The sequence below is a fragment of the Brugia malayi genome (genome assembly GCF_000002995.4).
Source record: "Brugia malayi strain FR3 genome assembly, contig: Bm_v4_ChrX_scaffold_001, whole genome shotgun sequence".
NCBI classification, from domain to species: Eukaryota; Metazoa; Nematoda; class Chromadorea; order Rhabditida; family Onchocercidae; genus Brugia; species Brugia malayi.
Window position 1 is genome coordinate 15,739,222 of NW_025062479.1, and position 20,784 is coordinate 15,760,005.

General features: G+C 24.0%; 1 protein-coding gene across 1 annotated transcript; it reads left to right on the forward strand.

Moving 5' to 3' along the window:
- Positions 1–1,448: 1,448 nt before the first annotated feature.
- Positions 1,449–3,863, forward strand: Bm8893 (serine/threonine-protein kinase 6, putative; the record flags this gene model as incomplete). Its single annotated transcript, XM_043075005.1, has 6 exons — positions 1,449–1,765; positions 2,075–2,180; positions 2,333–2,514; positions 2,816–2,957; positions 3,262–3,351; positions 3,756–3,863. 6 exons carry the CDS (start codon positions 1,449–1,451, stop codon positions 3,861–3,863), a joined length of 945 nt encoding a protein of 314 aa, XP_042930939.1.
- Between the last annotated feature and the right edge of the window lie 16,921 nt (positions 3,864–20,784).

Below are 20,784 nucleotides of genomic sequence, written 5' to 3' on the forward strand. Positions count from 1 at the left end.
AATTATATTGATTTAAACAGTACATTATTATTCCAATAAATAAATAATGTTCTGTTTAAAATCGAAATCTAATGATAGAAGAATCTTTAATATTTATGAATCGAAAGTGGATTTAAAATTTTATTAGCAATTTTTGAAAATCGATTTAATTACGACTATTTATTATTATATTTCCGCTTACGTCATATAATACTCATCCACCAAGTCTAACAAATGAATATAAACACGTCAATTTTAGCAGTTTGTCAAATAAAATTATTACTTATTTGTTAATGCAGTGCTTTAAAATACAGCGGTGCGTAAAATATTTTCCACTTTTTTTTTTTCCATATTTCTATACTTTGCATTTTTTCTATTTTTTTTTTTCGTTTTTTGTTTCTAGATAAAGCTAACTTTTTTTTGATCGTTTATCGTTGAAACTAGACATTCAGATGATTATCATTAACCGTATACCATTTGCATAAATATTTTATGCCAGATCATATACTTACTAATGTAAATATATTGCTTTGTAGGGAATTTTCACTTTTTTCCGGAATATTCAAATAATTTTTAAAGAATTTCGAAAGTGAGGATGAATATTCCGAGAGTGATGAAGATAAATGATAATAATTTATAATTGGCTTATTGCTCTAGTAATGCTCTATTTGCCGTTTTTATTAGTGTAAAATGTTAAGAAAAAAGAGGTCTAGAAAGATTATCAAGTCCTCATATGTAAAGAAATGTAATTATTTTGCATTTTCTAAAGCAACTAAAAAAAAAAACTTTGAACTCAGCATATGCGAAATATATGACACAAGCTAATGAAACGTAAAAATATGTAAAAATTTCTTAGTTGTGAGGAACAAGTTATTAATTGCTTATCTTACCAGTAGAATAAGCAAAGATATATACTTTTTGTGAGTAAATTTTACATCACTCTAGCAGTAAATTCACTTGAATTATATTGTTCCAAATCAATGTGTGAAATTGTTTAAAATATTTGAAAATCATTGAAATTTATGATAAAAGAAAGAAAATATTGATTTCTTTCCAGATCTTTCTTTTTAGATATTTTCTGATCTTTGAAAATAGATGGTTGATCCTACGTTTAGTACTACAAATGTTTTCTCTCATTCCATTCTTCATCTAACAAGCTATCTACGAGTAAATTATAAATTGCTTTTACTAGCTACATTTTTTAATGATTATATAACTTATGAGGTGGGAGGTGTATACAAGAATTATAAAATATTAATATTTATGAATATGATTATGAAAAAGAAAACTGAATAAGTTGCCTATAAATTTATAATTTACCAGTTTAGATTAAAATTATTTATTGTTATTAAAATGTTATCCATTTTAAACTGATTTTTTATTTATGTTTTTCATATTGATCAAAGTCGAATTTTAATCAAATTTTCCTTTCTAAATCAGTTTTTATTCAATTTTGTTTTAGAAATTTCATGGATAAACAATCAACAAGTAGTGTTGACAATACTACTACTACTACTGCCACTACGGTTACTACTACTACTGCTATTACTGCCACTAATTTGATGTATACTGTTAGTAATGTAAGACCAAAGATTCGTCAGTGGTCATTGGATGATTTTGAAATTGGTCGAGCATTGGGTAAGGGTAGATTTGGGAATGTGTATTTGGCTCGAGAAATTGAATCAAGGTTTGTGGTTGCTCTTAAAGTTGTATACAAATCACAATTGGAGCAAAATAATTTGAGACGACAATTACGACGCGAAATTGAAATTCAGTATCACTTAAGGTAGGTATTTTAAAAAATTTTTATGATATGAAATACCAAATTTTGATATTTCATATCATTCGTGGAAGTATTTTCAACCCTGTTGGAACAGTATGACAAGGAGTGAGAGTGAGAGTTATGCAAAGATATTTCAATGTTTGCTTAGTTTTTTTTTTTCTTTTTTTTTCCAATAATTTTTAAATTAAAAATTGATTCCAATAACTTGTCGATATGCGTATGCATGTGATGATATTTTATTTTTGAATGGATAAAATTGTTCTTTACCCTTAATCATATATCTTAGAATTGTAATTCTAAATTTAAATTCAGACATCCCAATATTCTTCGGTTATATGGTTATTTTCACGACGATGATCGCGTTTATTTGGTGTTAGAATTTGCGCCTAAAGGAAATCTGTTCCAACATCTTCAAGTGGTATCGATGGACTATTTGAAGCTTAACCTATTCTTGTATATTTCATTTAAAAATGAGGAATTTGATGGGCTATGTTCAGTAGTTATTTTGCAATTGATAAAATGGTATAAAAATTCATTTTTATTTTATCAAAAAATAAAAATTTCATTTAGATGAAAACATTTCCACCTGAATTAGCTGCTAAATATATGTATCAGTTGGCATCAGCTATGGAATATTGTCAACAAAAGAAAGTTTTACATCGAGATTTGAAACCTGAAAATGTTTTAATAAGTGCAAAAAATAATTTGAAAATATCAGATTTTGGATGGTCAGTACATGAACCATCATCAAGGTATCTATACTTATTATACATATATAATTAGTTGTATTCTCAAATATTACTACATATACTAACTTTATTAACATTAAAATTTTCAGTTATTTTAACATTTTTCAATTCCTAGTTTCCAAGCGTTAGCAGTTAATTTCTCATTGAGAAATCGTTTTCACGAAGAAGAAATTTTCTAACAAAAAAAACTTTTTTAATTTATGTTATTGGGTGTTATCTTTCAAAATATTATCAAAATTATTATATTTTATGAAATCGTTTAAAAACATTTTTTTTTCGTCTATTTGTTATTGCTATTGTTTAGACGAAACACTGTATGCGGTACGTTGGATTATTTGGCACCTGAAATGGCACCTGAAAAGACGCATGATTCTAAAGTTGATAATTGGTCATTAGGTGTTATGCTATATGAATTTTTAGTTGGTAAACCTGCATTTGAAGCCGTGGTAATAAATGTTTTTTTTTACCATACTATCATATTAATATGTATGAAATTAATCTGTATCACATTGAATTTATCTAAAAGTTACTAATAAGTCTAATTAATAAATGATAATTTTGAAAGGATTGTACATATTGTGGTTTTCAAATATTGTAACATTGAAATCATGTAATTTTAAGGAAATCTTACTGAATTTACCTCTAATCAGGTTATCATCCATGTACATTATATTATATTAATTTTTTAGAAATTTTTACTAGAAATTTTAGGTGGAAAATTTTTTCTTTTTCTATCCTTAAATATTTCAGACAGCGGAACTTACCTTAATCAATATTCACAATTGTAGATATACAATACCGGATAGTGTACCAAATGGTGCAAAAGATCTCATATCACGCGTTTGTTTTTATTTATTTTTTATACAATTTGCGCAAAAAACATTGTTTGATATTTCATGATTATTTTTTGATGATTTGATAAATGAAAGATGATGCAAATTTAAGATGCTAAATTGAAATTTAATTTTACATTTCAATATGTTTCATTTCTAGGTAAAAAAGAAAAAGAATGCTAAAAAATTCTGCAATAATGTACTGAAAATTTTAATTTCTCAGAGAAGTGATTTTTAGAGAAGCAGTAATTCAGAAAAATAATGAAATATTTTAAAAAGAGGAGAGCAAAAATTGAATCCTTTAGAAGTTATCAATAGTAGCATGAAATGATTGTGAAATATCTTGTAATAATTTTGTAATTTTTTTTTTTGCTCGAGAAATATTATTTTAATATTCGACTAAATTTTTAGCTTCTTCAAAAGGATCCTATGAAACGTTTGCCATTAACGGACGTCTTGAAGCATCCTTGGATTCAAGAAATGATTGCAAAAGATAACAATGAAAAATGTGAATATTAAGTAATTGGAGGAAAAAAGAAAATTGTTGATTGAAAATAAGTAAATTATTTGTTGTTTGTTACACCAGTTTTTTTTTGCTACTTTTTAGGAAAGCAAAAATGGAATACTTGTGCATAGAGACGTATATTTTAAATTGTGTTATAGAACTGAGAGTAAACGAGGAAAAGAAAATTCTTTCATTATATTTATATTGAAAAAGTCGAAAGAGAGAAATGAAAAATAAGAAAAGATTATTTTCATTTTCATTTGAATTCCATTCAAGAAAAATTCGGCATTTTATCGAATTTAGCAAATAATCAGTAAGTGAAGTAATTGTAATTGAAATAGTTATTTCAGTATTGCATTATTTACATTATATTTGATCTATTAATTGCGTATGGTTTGTTTAATTTGATTGAATGTATTTTATTTCACTTAATTTTTTTCCTTTTTTTGTATTAATTATATGAAATTTTAAAATACGTTGCATATTCATTGGGTCTAAATTATATGAAATGGAAAGTTATTTTAAGATCATGTCATACAATCCGATAAATTGATCATTCCATTTGTAAACTTTTGAAATGTTTGACGATAATTTTTGAAATTTGCTTCAAAAGAATACGAAATTGTTGTTCTTCTTAGCTAAACTGTTTATTTGAAGAATCTGAACAAGGACAAAAAAAAAAGGATGAAATAAGGAGGTAAATCGAATCAAACGAGGGGATATGAAGGTTAAAAGATATTAATTTAGGATTGTTCTTTTTAAAAGGATATTCGTGATACTTTAGTCATATCAAGTGATATACTTGATATTTTAATTATATTAATAAAAGGATGATGATAAGCGTGATGTTCAATTATATTGATGAAGAGATCATGGTGTTATATTTGTTGCGAATGTTTTTTTTTTTTTTTTACTATGTTTCAATCCACAAATAATGATTTAACATCAATGATAATTTTGAAAAATAGAAAGATGTATATTTTGAATTTCGTATGATTTTAAAATTTGAAAAAGAGCAATGATTTAGAGTATTATTTCATTTAATCATATGGTAGTTACTTTAATTATCGTTTTTTTTTTTTTTTTTTAAATTTGAATTGTCTTTACGCCATTACATGTTTTGAATAGTAAATTCTTAAATTTCATTTTTTTTTTCCTTTTAAGGAAGAAAGAAAAGATACTGTCATTGCTTATTATCATCAATTCATTTTATTTTATTTCACTCATTTAACTATTCATTCACTCATTCATTCTATTCCTTTTCTTTGTGTACCGTTATGAGAATTAAACATAGGCAAATTATTTCCGCTCAATTTTCCGCTTCTTTCATTGTATTATATCATTTTTGGACAAAAAGAATTGAGAGGGAGAGAGAGACAGGAAAAAAAGATTTGGTATACAAAAGATGAAAAATGGGACCTTTTTTCGCATCTCTTCCATACTTCAAAAATTATCCATTTTTCATCTCTTTCCTCTTTTTTTCGGAAATTTTTGAATTGGTAAGATTTAAAAAAAAAAAAAAAAGGAAGAAAGAAAAGAAAGCCATTTTGATATGTTAGTATTATTCTTTCTTTTTTTTACTGTACATAATTGGCCTTCTCATTTCAAAGGTTTCCTTACCTTTTCTTTTTTTTTTCCCATCCTTAAAACTCTTCTTTGATCTCTTTATGACAGCCGGCTCAATTATGAGATGAATGATGATAATAATGAATGATAATAATAAGTGATTGATGAAAATAGGCTATTTGGAAGGATGATTATTGTAAGATGAAAGATAGGTTCAAAAGATTTATTATTGTAGAATGAAATAATTATATATTTATTGATGAATGATGAAATTACTTAAAACTTTGAAAAGGAATTTATTTGAAATTGATATCGGAGAAAAATTCTTTTAATCAATTTACTAGATAATTGGCAAAAAAAATGCATTCATTATCGTGAATGATAAAAGACAAATGGAGAAAGTGAAGTACAATAATTTGAAAATCATTAAATGGGGAAATATGCAATGATGATAATTTCCAAAAATTTTTTTTTGCTTTTCAAATTCAAGTATATTGAAATTTAAATTTAATAAAGATATCTTACGAAATGACAATTACTGCCAAACAAAAAGAAAAAGCCATTAATTTTAAATTTAATTATATTAAATGTATTATAACTAGCAAATTCAAAAAAAAAAAAAAAAATGCACATAGCATATGCTATACTACAATATTATTTGCATATTACTATCATTTATTTCCTTTCTTAAATACTAAGGAAATTCTTTAACACATAAATACGAATAACAATTAACAACATTCACGTATATTTGACGTTCAACGTGATTATACGTGAACGTTTAACGCGTTCACACGAATATATTAATAAATTCTAGTAAGAAATGATTATATTATGATTTTATAAGATACGAATTAGCATTTAACAATGTCAATATACCGCAGAAAAAGTCGATTCTAATTAAGTTTTGCAAGCAAAAAGAAAATTTCAGTTTCAGTCAAATTCCATAATGTATTTACAACATTTTTGCTAAATTTATAAAATCTAAAATTATTTCGTATAATATACCATCTAATAGAGATATTTTAGTTGAAATAAAAATTTTTTATGTATGACTTCACAAAGTCAAATTAATTAAATTCTTCAATTGAACTAACTTCATTAGCCAAACTCTTTCTTTTTTTCTAATTTAATAAATTTTACCTTTTTTATCACTTAATGTTAAGCAATTTTACTTCTAAATTTTTGAATTAGTTATTCAGTTATATGCCGAAAAGTGTTTTTTTCTGGATACAAATTTATCTGTAATTAAAAATTATTACGAAATGTAATTTCACAGTATATTCCAGACATCCAGACATTTTTTTAATAAATCGTCATTTTATTAATAATTCAATGATTCTTCTTTCTTTCTTTAGCGGCTTAATATTTAAGCATTCTTTACACAATAAGATACCAGAAGCATTTATCATACAATAACAATAAGGTACCGAAATAGTTCCCCACAATTTTTAATCGATCATCCAATTTTTACCACACACAATATACATTAATAAAAAAAAACCTTTAAAAAAAACTCCGAACCTTCCTTTGTATTCAGAATCTCTTCCGCTCAGTTCCATTTTATGCAGCTTTATAACTCTTTCTTTTTTCTTTTTTTTAAATTATAGCATTGTAAAATTACAAAAAAAAGAAATGAAAAAAAAAATAATTAAAAAATTAATGAATTGTTGATATATTGTAACAGTCTATTTTTAATTAATATAAAAATTGCTAATTTAATTAAATGCAAGATAAATGCCTAAGCCAATATTTTGCCCTTTTTGTAATATTTCTTAATAAATTTCTATTTCTTCCTTAAAACTAACCTTCTTCAATTTTTATTTTATTTGAATTGTTTATTGTAAAAGTAATTTCTTCTTTCCTTTTTTATTCTGTTTTTTGGCTACAAATAAATACATTAGAAAGTTTAATCAATATGTTATCTGAAATTACTATTTCTAAATGACTTAAATATGGCTATTTCAGTCCTTTAGCTATGAGTGATGTTTGAAATATTGGTCTTGCCTAATTAATTTAGAGGATATTTTCCACTCTGCTTATTTACTATCCGATCTTTTACTGTATTTTTGTTATCAAATTGTTAATCAAATTACGTTGGCCAAAAAATTTTCGACCAAATTTGCCAATCAAATAGACAAAAACATCAAAGAATTGCATAATAATAGAAATTTCCAAATTTAGAAATGAAAATTTATCTGAAAAAATTGAACCACATAATTTGAAATGGTTAGTAATATTGAAATTAATCGTTTAAGGGTTAGTAACTGTATCAAACTGAAATAACTGTATCAAAATGAAATGATAATATCGAATATTTTAAGTAATTATATTATTATTATTCTCAAAATTACATATTTATTACTGTAATCATAAAATTTTCACACATGATTCATTTGCATAATTATCTTACTCTTTTGAAATTTTTTAATATTAAATTTTTAACTGATAAATGTATTGAAATATAATTGTAAAATAAAAATTCATCTAATCAAATAATTCATTTATTTTTTTTTCTTCATTTTTCTTTTTCTTATTTATTTTACAATCATATTTTTTCTGTTTTTTCATTCATTTCTTTCTTCCCTTTAAAAATTTATTTCATAATTTATAAAATTATAATTGAATATAATGGTAGATGCTAAAAATACGATAAAAATAAAATTATTGTTTACATGAAATTATAGTAAAAATTAGCCTTTAGCATTAGTCAATTAGATACGGATGCATAAATTGAGTGGTAGCAACATGTGTGATGTTGATTATATGGTATTTTCAGTAATCGCATTACTACTTACCATCTCAATTTAATTTTATCTCATTTATCATTAACTCTCTTTCACTTCTTCCAATCATTATATCTCTCTGTTATTTTAATTTATCATTTATTTACATAATTTTTTTTCATTTGATTATTATTTATTGAAAATTATAAATTATTTATTTCATTTCTAATTATTCTTGTCATATTTATGCCATTTTATTTATGCCAAAAAAAGGGGAGACATTAAAACATAATTCAATGGATAATATTTAATAAAATAAAAAATTTTATAAATGAATAATTTTCACCAATTCGGTAGTATAATTTTTATAAATAATGTTTATTTAAAAAGCAAAAAAAAAGAACAAAATTTTTTATAATTTAAAGAAGAAAAGAAGAAAAGCAAGGATTAAAGTTAGCATTAAGATGAGTATTTGAGTTTAATGTTTTCTTTTGTTTTTTTTTTTTTTTTCCTTTTATATTTTTAATTTTCAGCAGTTATATTTATAGTCTTCCAAATTTTAGTTCAGTTTTTTTTCTTTTTTTTGACTTTCCATTTGCAATCTAACGAAACTATGGTGATAATCTATGAGATAATTTATTCTTTTATATCAATTGATAATGCTCATATGAGCAAAGCAAAGAAAAGAAAAAATTTTACGATCGCAAACAATGTGATATTGAATAGCACTAAAGAAAATTTGATGATATCCATTGATGAAAGAAACGATCGACCTTATCTCAACAAATCTTTATGCTATCATAAATTTTTACAACACCTTGGGAAATGAGAAATTTAATTAAATCAAAGGTAGATTTAACAATTAAAGAAGGAAAAAAAAAGGAAAGGAAGAAAGAAAATTATAGCTATTATATACACATATATTTTGATTCATTCCTAATCCGAAAAAAAGTGAGATAATCATGTAAGTTTTGGATTTCTTTTTGATCTTGATAGTTTAAAATACAAAATTGATGATATTTTTTTGATATAATTTAGTCATTTTTTTTTATTCAGTCCTATTTCTTCAAACAATTGTTAATTTTTTTTTTTAATTTCCACATTTTTTAAAAAGAAGTGAAGAAAAAAAAATTTTCTCCCTCTTTTTAAAACAAATAAGTGATGAGCAAAATGGAAAAAAAATCGAGAGAGAAAGAGAGGAAGAGTGGAGGACAGAGAAAGAAAAATTGAGATACTTAAGATGAATTTGTATACGGTTAAGATTGATTAGTATTTGTGTATAATGTATATATGAATGTAATTTGATCTAATCTGCAAACGATATGTATGCATTTGAAGAGGTACCGGAATGGTTATACCGGTGAGAAAATGGTAGTAAAGGTAGTAGTAATAATGGTACCATTATGTACTACTTATTTTCGACAACATAATTGCCACTCCTTATGGTATACAGTAGTAATCTAATATGGTAACAGTGAAGATTAGTGGTGGAGACTATATTTTCCAGCTGGTACATTATAAAAGGTAGCTTACTGATTGAGAGTTCTCAGATGTAAGGTAGCTTACTGATTGAGAGTTCTCAGATGTAAGGTAGCTTACTGATTGAGAGTTCTCAGATGTACGGGGTTTGTATACGGTTAAGATTGATTAGTATTTGTGTATAATGTATATATGAATCTTACAAGATATACTCTTACAAGAAGATAACTCTTACAAGATAGTTTATTAAGTGATGATAATCCTCAAATAACAAGCAGTTAATACCAGTAGACAATCATATAATTTATACCCAATGATAATAATTATTATCAAATAGTTTATATCGGATGATGATCAAAATTTAATCGCTTCATGATTGGAAGGAAATTACTAATTATGGAATAACTGAGCCAAGAAACATTCATGGAGTTAAAAAGTTCATTTAAAAATGTTTAATCATTTTGAGATTCAAGCAATTTCCAATTGCTTATCATTTGCAATTAGTAAGACGGGAAATGAAATTAAAATTGATAAATTAATGAATGAGTAAGTGTGGGCTAATCTTTTCAAATCTTTTGTTTTTTTTTTTTTTTTTTTTACATATTATTTTCGATAAATGATAGAAGAAAAAAAAAAAACTTAAAAAGTGTATCTAAAAAAATTTTCCTTTGTGAAATTTAATGTAACAGCAAATCATTAAGCAATTAATTAAATTAATTCAGTCATTCTGTCTTTCTTGCTAGAAATTTTTGGATCAAATAATCAAATTTAACATTAATTATCATGTTAAGCGTGAATAATGATCGAATTTCTGCCGGAAATTTTACGATCAAATTAGCAAATTTGAATTTATTGCCCCATAACTCTCATTTTGTCTTTTTAATAAAATTTGTTACCAAACATAATGTAAAACCGAGCAGATGATGAATATACAATGTTTTTAGAAGATATTCTCTCTTTCTCTTTTTTCATCGTAACTTTCTTTTTTGCCTTTTCTGTTTGTCTGCCACTTTTTCCTTCTAGCACTTCTTTTCATGTTGAATTATTTTATTCAAATAAAAAAAAAAAATTTTTTTCAACATTTTCTTCTTTTCTCCTTTTTCTTTTCTATTCGTCTTTTGTCTTCGTTTTTTCTTTGTTATTTTATTTTATTTATTTATTTATTTTTTTTTTTTTGACTTTATTTTTTTGAGCCAAATTGTTCTTTGAATCATTGCACATTGTGTTTCTCTTTCCGTTTTTATACTAAGCTAATGAGATATTGTTACCAAAAATAGTAGTAATAATAATAAAAGTGATTTTGAAGTGATTGAGGGGAAAAAGGTTGGGTAAATGAGGTAAGACTGATGGGTAAAAGTGTGTACACACACACACACACACACACACACACAGATGTCTATATGTTACAGAGCTTATTTTGGCCAAGTGGGAAGAGAAGGGTGTAAATTGAATAAATGCAACAGGCTGAAGCGCACTTCCGCCTTGCTTTGCGCCTTTTACTTCATCTTCATCTTCCTTCCTTCCTCTTTCACTCAAATAAATTCAAAGTCAATCATCGACCAATGATTGTGTTTGTAGTAATTACACAATTTTAATGCTTTAATATTGGAATTATGACATAATTTTCAATATATTTACAAAAGATTGTAATTAAATTTGATATAGTAAAACTTAAATGTTCATAAAATCTGTAATTAAATCTCTTGAAAAATAAATTTAATTGATGAAAATTAATCGATGATTTCAATTTCTTCTATACTTTATTCTTTATGATTTGGCAATTTAGATGTCGTTCCATTACATTGCAGTTTGATAAAATATAAGGGAAAACCGGAAATATCTCAAGCTAAACTTTATAAAATATAAAGGGAAACCGGAAAACATTTTACTGAAACTTTATAAAATATAGAGGAAGACCGCAAAACCAAAAAGATTTCACCAGGTAAGTTAATAATCGTTTTTTGCTTCATTATTTACTTCTTATACAATATACTTACTATTTCCTCAAAGTAATCATTCACTCTGCCTAATCAACAATATTAATAATTACCCGAGATTAATTAGAGAATAATAAATAATCAACCAATATTAATTAAGGATTTCCTTTTCTTTTTCTCCCTCTCTCTATAACAAATAAAAATATTCATTTATAGAATGAAGAAAAGAAATTTCTATATGAGTTAGTAAAATACATTAAAAAGTACTTAAATTTTTACACATATCACAATGCAATAGAATGATTTCAGAAAAAGAAAAGAAAAGAAAAAATTTTTTTAATTTTTTTAAAATTTGTTTTAAATTTAAACAAATTTTATTTTTGATCTTTTTTTATGTTAAATTACATCATTTTCCTCTTTTTTTCCTCTCTCTCTCTCTTTCTAAACTCTTTTTATAAAACTAAATTTCCAAAATAATTAATAATTCCATTCTTTATTTATCCTATTGGAAAAATTATTTTGAAATAGAAGCATTTGAATGGGAAGCAAAAACCGGAAATGAATTTAAATACATTTTCCCCAAAATGTAAGTTGTAAATTGGAGAACTGATTGCGATATATAAAATTTTGTTTAGCAAACACAAATATATAAATACATATATATTTATATATACATATGTATTTATATATGCTTTTATGCAAATTTAATGGATCAATGAATTCAACTGATATTAACAAACTAAAAGCTTGTTTATTGTATAGCGCAAAGATAAATTGAGCTTTTTACTTAGCTTCAATGAACAGTAAAATTGAATAATATAATAATACCATTGGATGTTATCAAAGTAAGTTATTTTTTGACATATTCGGATTACATAAACCGGATATGCAGATGATGAATGTAGAGCATATTTTCGAAAATTGGAAATATGAAAAATGATTTTGCAAATTTGAACGGATAATAACAATATCTATCGTCTGCTTTTTACCTTTCTCTCTCCGTTATGGATTCATTAATTGAATTATATGTTTCTCTTTCTCATCGGTTCATTAATTGAATTATTTGATTAAATTTTCCTAATGAATTTAAAATGAAATTTCAATGGTTGATTACATTGCATAATAAATGTTAACTTTCTTTTAATTAGCATTTTTATTTGTTATCATTTTTAAAAACAATAAAAAAATAAAGAAAAAAAAAGAAAGGGAAAAACAGAAAGACATTATAAGAAAACAGCAGTATTAATTAATTAATATCCAAATTGTACCAATGACTTTTGCTGCAATCTATTTTAAGAATAAATCAATTCATAATGGTAAAAAAGTAAAACAGTTTTGAAATACAATAAAAACAAAAGTCTTTTAAAATTTATAAAAAAAATTTACAATGAATTTCCTTATTATTTCATTTGAATTATTATACATTTTCATTGTTTTATTCAAACAAAATTTTGATAAAAGATTTGCATCTATTTTCATCTCCAATAAATTATCATTTAATTAATATACAAATTCAATGCAAAATTATTTTCACACGATATGTCACATAGTGAATTATTACAAAGTGTTAAAAAATGTTGTGCAACAAAAAGCAAAGTGATAAATTGTTGTCAATGAAAAAATGATAAATTAGTGACAATGCCGAATGAGAAAAGAATGGATTTGTGTTACATTGGTACATGTTGATTTATGAAACAATTTGCTTTTCCATTATGTTTAATAAATTTAAAAAAAGGTGCAAAGTTCAAATTCCTTTCCTTTTCTACTTCATTTTGTTGAAATTTAAATAAATTAATTGAGAATGATCTCATTATTTTAATACAAAGGAAGAAGAAAAATTATTTCTGCATAAAAACTTTATCAATTTGATTAATACTAATAAACTGGAAATAATGAAATTCATTTCAATGATTTTCAATCAGATTTTAAATTAGACTGCAATAATAGCATAAAAAAATTGTTTAGATTTATTTAAAAAAACAAAAAAAGTACATTTCTTAAAACCTTTCATTCCTTTTTTTTGTTCCTTTAACAAACTTTAAAATGGGAAAAACAAACAATGAATTTTCGCCAATAATTGATTAATATTTAGAATGATATGAAATATTTGATATGAAATTCATTTATTTCTTTTTCTCATACTCCAACCCAATTTTTTATATTTCTCAAAAAATATCAAAAATCTTTCAGTATTTTTTCTTTTTCTTTTCATAAACAAACATTTCAAAAAAAAAAATTTTTTTTGTCTATATTTAATTAAAAAAATGCATCCTTATCAATAATTTGATAATTAAATTCATACAAAGATTCTTTTTCATGTTAAAACTTAATTTCTAAAATTTTTATAATAATATTAATTTCATCATTAGCATAATTAGTAATTACTATTTATGGAAGAAAGCCTTTTATGAACAATTAAAAAAAATGTATACACGAAGATGTTGCATCATCAAAAGGTAACGAAGTGATTACAATGGTAATTTATCGGTACTTTTATGATGTTATGAGGTGACAAATGAGTCATTTGCATCCGACAGTGAGTTGACACTACCATTCCGCATAAAGTAATCCATCGTATTATCCATCGATCATCCATCATTTTCGAAATCTTTCTTTCTTCATTTTTACTATCTTAAATTTATTTTATGGATAATAACATCAGCACTAATCAGTCATAATAATACCACCTACTGTTTTTCTTTTTTTCTTTTTTTTCTCGCTCTCTTTTTTTATTCCTCAATAATACCTATCTTATGATAATAAAAAATTTCATTTGCATTTAATGAACATTTATTTTTTATCGAATTAAATTATATATTTTTTTTATTAGGTGAATTTTTAACAAATAATAATAATAATTTCATCATTAACATAATTAGTGATTACTATATGAAGATAGCTTTTTATGAAACAATAAAGTCATTTAATATGATAATAGAATTTTTTTATTTTACATACAAAAAAATTGGAATTAATTTTTTAGAATTATCACATATAAATGAAACAAATTATTAATATGCTTTATTAATACTATCATAAGTACATCACTCATTCAAACTTTAGCAAACAGAAGAATAATTTATTTACTTTTCGGATTTTAACTTTATATCCTTTCTTTTATCCACTGCTTTTAATCTTGCATTGCTTTTTATTTTTCCTTGGCTTACATATAATTACATTTCTTTTTCTCTCTTTTTTTGATGTTTTCTTAATCAAAGTTCAAAGATTATAGAACGCACTTACTGAAAATGCAAGTTTTTTTTCTTGCCTTCAACAGTCTTTATTTGATAAAATACTGCAAATTTGTTACAACAAGTTATTTGTTCAATTATAATTCAGTTTATTTAATTAAATTATTTCAGAAATAGCATTTTAAATGTACTTTTATTTTTCATTATGTAAAAATTAGTCGAGCAGTAGATGTTGCGATATTAGTGATAATTCGACTAAATATTTGCATGAATTTTTAGTATATTTTATTATACTGTTATCATCAGGAGAAGCAATAATTGTGTAAAAATTTTAATTTAAAAATTTGAAAATGCGATATTCACATTTATTTTCTTTTTTTTTAATTAAAAGATTCATTTATTAGAATTTGTACTTTCTTTCGATGACCTGTAATTTTTAAACTTTATATTGCAGTCTTTTCCATTTTTAACTATTTTGATATATCAAATAGTTTTCACAAAAATTTGAAGATACATATTAATTAATTACTCGTATCAGAATATTTGAATATACATTCAATTTGATATTTTAAATTAAAAACCTCATGAAAATAAATTTTTAGCACTTTTTTTCCTCCTTCTATATCATATCATACAATTAGTGATATCATTGCATTATCAATTCTTCCTTCTTTCTTTCGTTCATTTGTAATTTGCAACACTGCATACAAATATTAAAATATTGTTTATTTGGAAAAAGGAAGATTTTTAAATTTCTAATTTTGTTTTCCTTCTTCCCCACTAAATATTAACATATATATTTATGCGCATACAAGAAGAGGTAATTGCATTTCACCAGAAGAAATTGCAGGAAGGAAAAAATGAAATGTTTACAGCCTGAATTAATCAGCTTCATTTGCTACGCTCATCTTCCTCCTTCAATAATTAGGCATTCAACAAAAAACCTTTCCTTCAATTAATCTTTTTCCAATTTATCATTACTATTACTTGTATTGTTATTATTATTGCTATTGTTATAATGTCATTTATTATTATTATTATTGCTGTTGCCGAATTATTATTAATGAATTACAGTTATATTTCATCAGGATTGCCTATCCCTCGACACATTATCATTTAAATCATTCATGCAGTTATTGTTGATGATAATAGCTGCTTTGAATAAAAATAAAAACATATATAAACAGTTTCATCAACAAATCAGGTTTCCCGGAATAATTATTCATTTAAAATGAAAAAAAAAAAAAAAAAAAAAAAAACATTTGCACGATTGCTAAATGCAAGGGAGAAACGTAAAAACAAATTATTTCCATAACGAATTTCTTTTTTTTTTTGTATTTCTTTACTATTTTATTGATAAAATCTTATTAAAATAGCAAATTCATAAGAATTAATGAAAAAAATCGAATTTTTTTTTATTTCTTATTTTTATCATTCTTTTTTTCCACTTTTTAACTTCTCTTTTATATTTATTGTTTTCATCCATTGTTATATCAGAGGCATATAATTTCTCGTTTGCAAATCTAACAGCGATTATATCCATCACCACTAATTATCTTATCATCTGCCACTTTATTAGTAAGAGAAATATATTATCTAATTTATCGAATTATATTCAGTTCATTACAATCAAACTATATTCACAGAATATTTCACAGTGCAAAATAAGCTTACATATTCGTATATATCATTCATCAAGATAACATTAATTGAAATTTCACTCTATAATTAATTAATTAATACCTGGTAGTGATAGTGCAGTAATGCTACACTTCATGAATGACATCGAAAAATTCTCTTATTCTTTTTTCAAATCCATCCCATCATTTTCTGTTATATTTTTTAGCATTTAATAAATTAAGATTTGTCAGTTTGATAATTATAATCTTTTAAATTAAGCCATCGGCCATCATTATTGGAACATTATTATTCAGTAGTTTCAACATATTCAAATTATAATAATTAGTATATTTATTCTGAACAAGTGACATTTAATGAATTGATGACATTTTCATGTTAATGAATCACAATCAGCGAAATATTATTCTTTGTAATCTTTTAAAATTGTCATCATTTTAAAGCAGACAAATTTTTCCAAATAATATTACCAGTTAGATTAATGAAATACAAATTATTTTTCTTCCTATAAATTTAAACTTCTAAAATTAATAATTGAAATTTGCATCCTCTTTTTTTACAAATAATAGCAAGAAAAGTTTAAAAGGACTGAAACAATAGAAAAAGAAAAATAATAACTAAAAAGCTTTTAAGATTTAAAAATTTGCACTTTTCTTCCCTATCCATTATTAATTGAAAAGCTACAAAAACAATTTTAAAAAGAAGGAAACGAAAAAAGAAAATCTTCCAGCGATGATGCCATTTTGTCAACTCAATGTTGTGATCATTGAAAAAGTTGAAAGATTAAAAAAATTTCATTTCTTCTTTTCCACCCTTTTTTTGATCCAATTAATAATCCAATAGAAATTGTTTTACAAGATAATAATAATGAAATGAATTTTTGTTTATAAAATGTCAGATAGTTTCAAGCATTTTAATTTTTCAGCCAAACAATTCACCGTAAAGACGTCATTGACTGCTTCAATCGCTAATAACTTTAATTTAATTTTAACAAAATTGCTAAATTTAGTTTAAAAGTAAACATTTATCTTTGTATGTGTATGTATATTTTTGAAGTGATTTAAAATTGTACTTTTAATTAATTTAATTTAGTCATACAGGCATAAAAGATGCCTGTTCCTTATATCTACAGATTATACTTTCCAGTACAATAAAAATTTAGCTATTAATATGGCAACAATAATTGTTATCACTATTTTTTAATATATATTACTTTTTAATATATAATTGCCATCATCATTTTCTAATATATATTACTTGTTATCATCATTTTAATAAAATATCGAAAAAAGTAAATAGCAAATAGAAATAAAAAATAAATAAATAGAAATGAAAAATAAATTTAAAAAAAATAAAAAAATACAGCGTAAAATGATATATATAATTGTTATGAGACAATAAGAATTATTTGCTTTGTAAAAGAATAATATTTAATAAGAATTAAAAAGGATATAATACGATTAATTCATTAAAATATTGCAAAAAACGATAAGAAGAAAAAGCTATCAACTGTAGATGCAATAATTGCACCTACATTATTAAGTTATGTCAAAGATCATTAAAACAAAATAAAAAAAAAATGAAGAAAAAAAATTCCATTTCAATTTCAAATTTATAATTCTATACTTATCATACTAAGCTAATACAGCAGTTATAGAATGATAATGAATTCAGTGATATTTCTTGATACATATTATTACGTACGTACACGTTTACGTCTAAATGTATTGTCTAACTCAAACATTACGTTATAGAGCAAAGAAGAAATATGCAGAAGAAAGATTTTGGAATGATTTGTAATGAAGTAGGTTATAAAAATATTTAAAACATTATAAAAATAAATGAAAAGTTAATATCATACTTTAATAGGAATTTAAAATTAGTTTTAAAAAATTGGTTTTTTTAAATATTCTAAACTATTGTTGTTTCACTATCGTTTACTTTTCTGTTATGGAAAAGAAAGAAAGGAAGAAACACCCTTACATTTCTCATATTATTCATATAATTTTTTAAACAATTTCTTTAAAGAAAAGGAAAAGAAAGAAGAAACAAATTTAAATTCCAAAAATCTCATTTGAAATTTTTTCTTCCTTTAACCTAAACATTTTAAAAATTCAATTATAAAATCAAATTTCATAATGACATTTCCTTTTTGTTTGTTTGTATGAGTTATAAGTGAAAAATTATGATAGAATAATACAATACAATGATTGATATGATTGAAAAAAAAAGAAAAGAAAAATAAAACAGAAAATGTCATCAGTAAAGAAAAAAAAAATGGAGAAAATGAGTGGAAGAAAATTTGTCAATTTTTCAATATTGATTACATGTTGTTTACAGTTTTTCTTTTTTTTGTTAACAATATAATACAGCTGGAGGGGGGGGGAGGGAAAAAAAAATTAAAATTAATCCTAATTCAAAATGACACAATGATATTTAAGACAAAAAGTAAAAAACATTCCACAAATTAGCACTAAAGTATATTATAGTAATTAATATAATAATTAGATTCATATGAACTCAACAGCAAATATGTTAAATTATATTAAATTGATTTGTTTTGTAAGTAAAGAGAAAAAAAAAGATTTAATTTTAATTGATAATAAATCCATTTAAAGTTTTATTAGTAGTTTGAAAATGAATTGACATTATTCATACTAATCATAATAACGCCTCTGTTATTATCATAATTTTAGAACTTTCTAAATAAATTCATTATATATTCATTGATAAATTTTGTGTATATGTATAAGACATTTGTGCTTATCCAAATCATATTATGCGCACAATCGATTATGTACAAGTACATAAATATAAAAATTTGGATCAATTATCAGGATTACTTTGTTGAAAATAATACAGAAAATAAAACAGAATGTAAAATCTTAAATGAATTAAAATTTTTTTTCCTTTCTTTAAAAAAAAAAAACTAAGAATTAATTTCGAACACTATCAAATAAACCAAATAATCAGTTTGTATTGAAACGAATAATTAATTTAATAATTTATCACATCTTTTTTGTAGAAAATATTTTTGTAAACTTTGCTCATAATTTTTAAGTGAAATTTCATTTAATTTAAAAAGAAAAAAATGATTTTTACTAACAGCTGTGCAACTTTTCTTTTTTCTTTGGTACCAAAAACTTAAAATTAGACGAAGAGAAATCATCATATCACTCATCCACTTTACCATCTGTTCAGTTCAGTTAAAAGATTATTAATGGTACTAAAGAATCAAAAAAAAGATACATAAGAACCTGAAATGAGTAAAAAGGAATACATTTGTTGTTATAAAATATACGGTATTACTGCTTAAAAAAAAATAAGGATGTTAAGCTTGAAGTGGAACTTTAAAAAAGATACCGCAAATGATGATATGTTCTTACCCGCATTATACCCATTTCTTTTCATTACCCATCTTCTTCACTTTTCCTCTCTATGTTAAGCTTTCACTCAAACATTTCAACCTCCAGCCTCCCCCCTTCCCCCCTCCCGTCCCCTCCCCTACCCAATCATGTTCGTTAATATTAGGATGAATGTGAATGAAGAAAATGTACAAGTAATAATTTAAGAGGAAAAGATAGCGCCATCATGTCGCCCTGCATGTGATCAGATCAGTTGATAGAATGCTTAATGGACGATCAAAGAAAAGGTGAATAAAATACGACTTTAATGAGTAATCCAAATTGGCAAACTGTAATTGTTTGAAATGTTTTCCCTCATTTCATTCCTTCATTATTGCTTAAATAAACATTACAAATTTATTGTTATTTATTTAACACTATTAATAAAATTTTAGTATATGTAAAATAAATTGAAGTTATTTGCTTCAAATTAAATTTTGAAAAAAAAAGAAAAAAACAAAGAGAAAAAGAATGTAGAAATATAAATTAAAGGATTGTTCGATTAATTTAATAAATGAAATAATTTAATGAGCAAAATTTACTTTATACTTAAGTATAATTACATTTAAAATTAATATAATCGATATTTAATATTACACATTTCCTCCCTTTATTTTTTCTCCCCTTTATTTCCCTCTCTCCTTCTCTCTATTTTCATTCTATAATGCAAATCAGCGATTCTTTTCATTCTTCCTTTTTTTTTTTTTTTTTGGTAAAAGCGATAAGAGGAAGTGTAAATGTAATAAAATTTGAAGAAATGATGGAATAAACATTCATCATGAAGAAATAACTGATAAAAAAGGGAAGACTAAAATTAAAATAACGAAATAACTAAATTGAATAGTTATCGTATTTATTATTAAATTTTCATCATTCATTCCATTTTTAACTTCTAGGCTAAGCAAATATACGATAGCATGAAAATACTGTCGCATGATAGGAAGAAAGCTTAACGATAAGATAAACGATAATAAGTGATATTATTATGGATAGT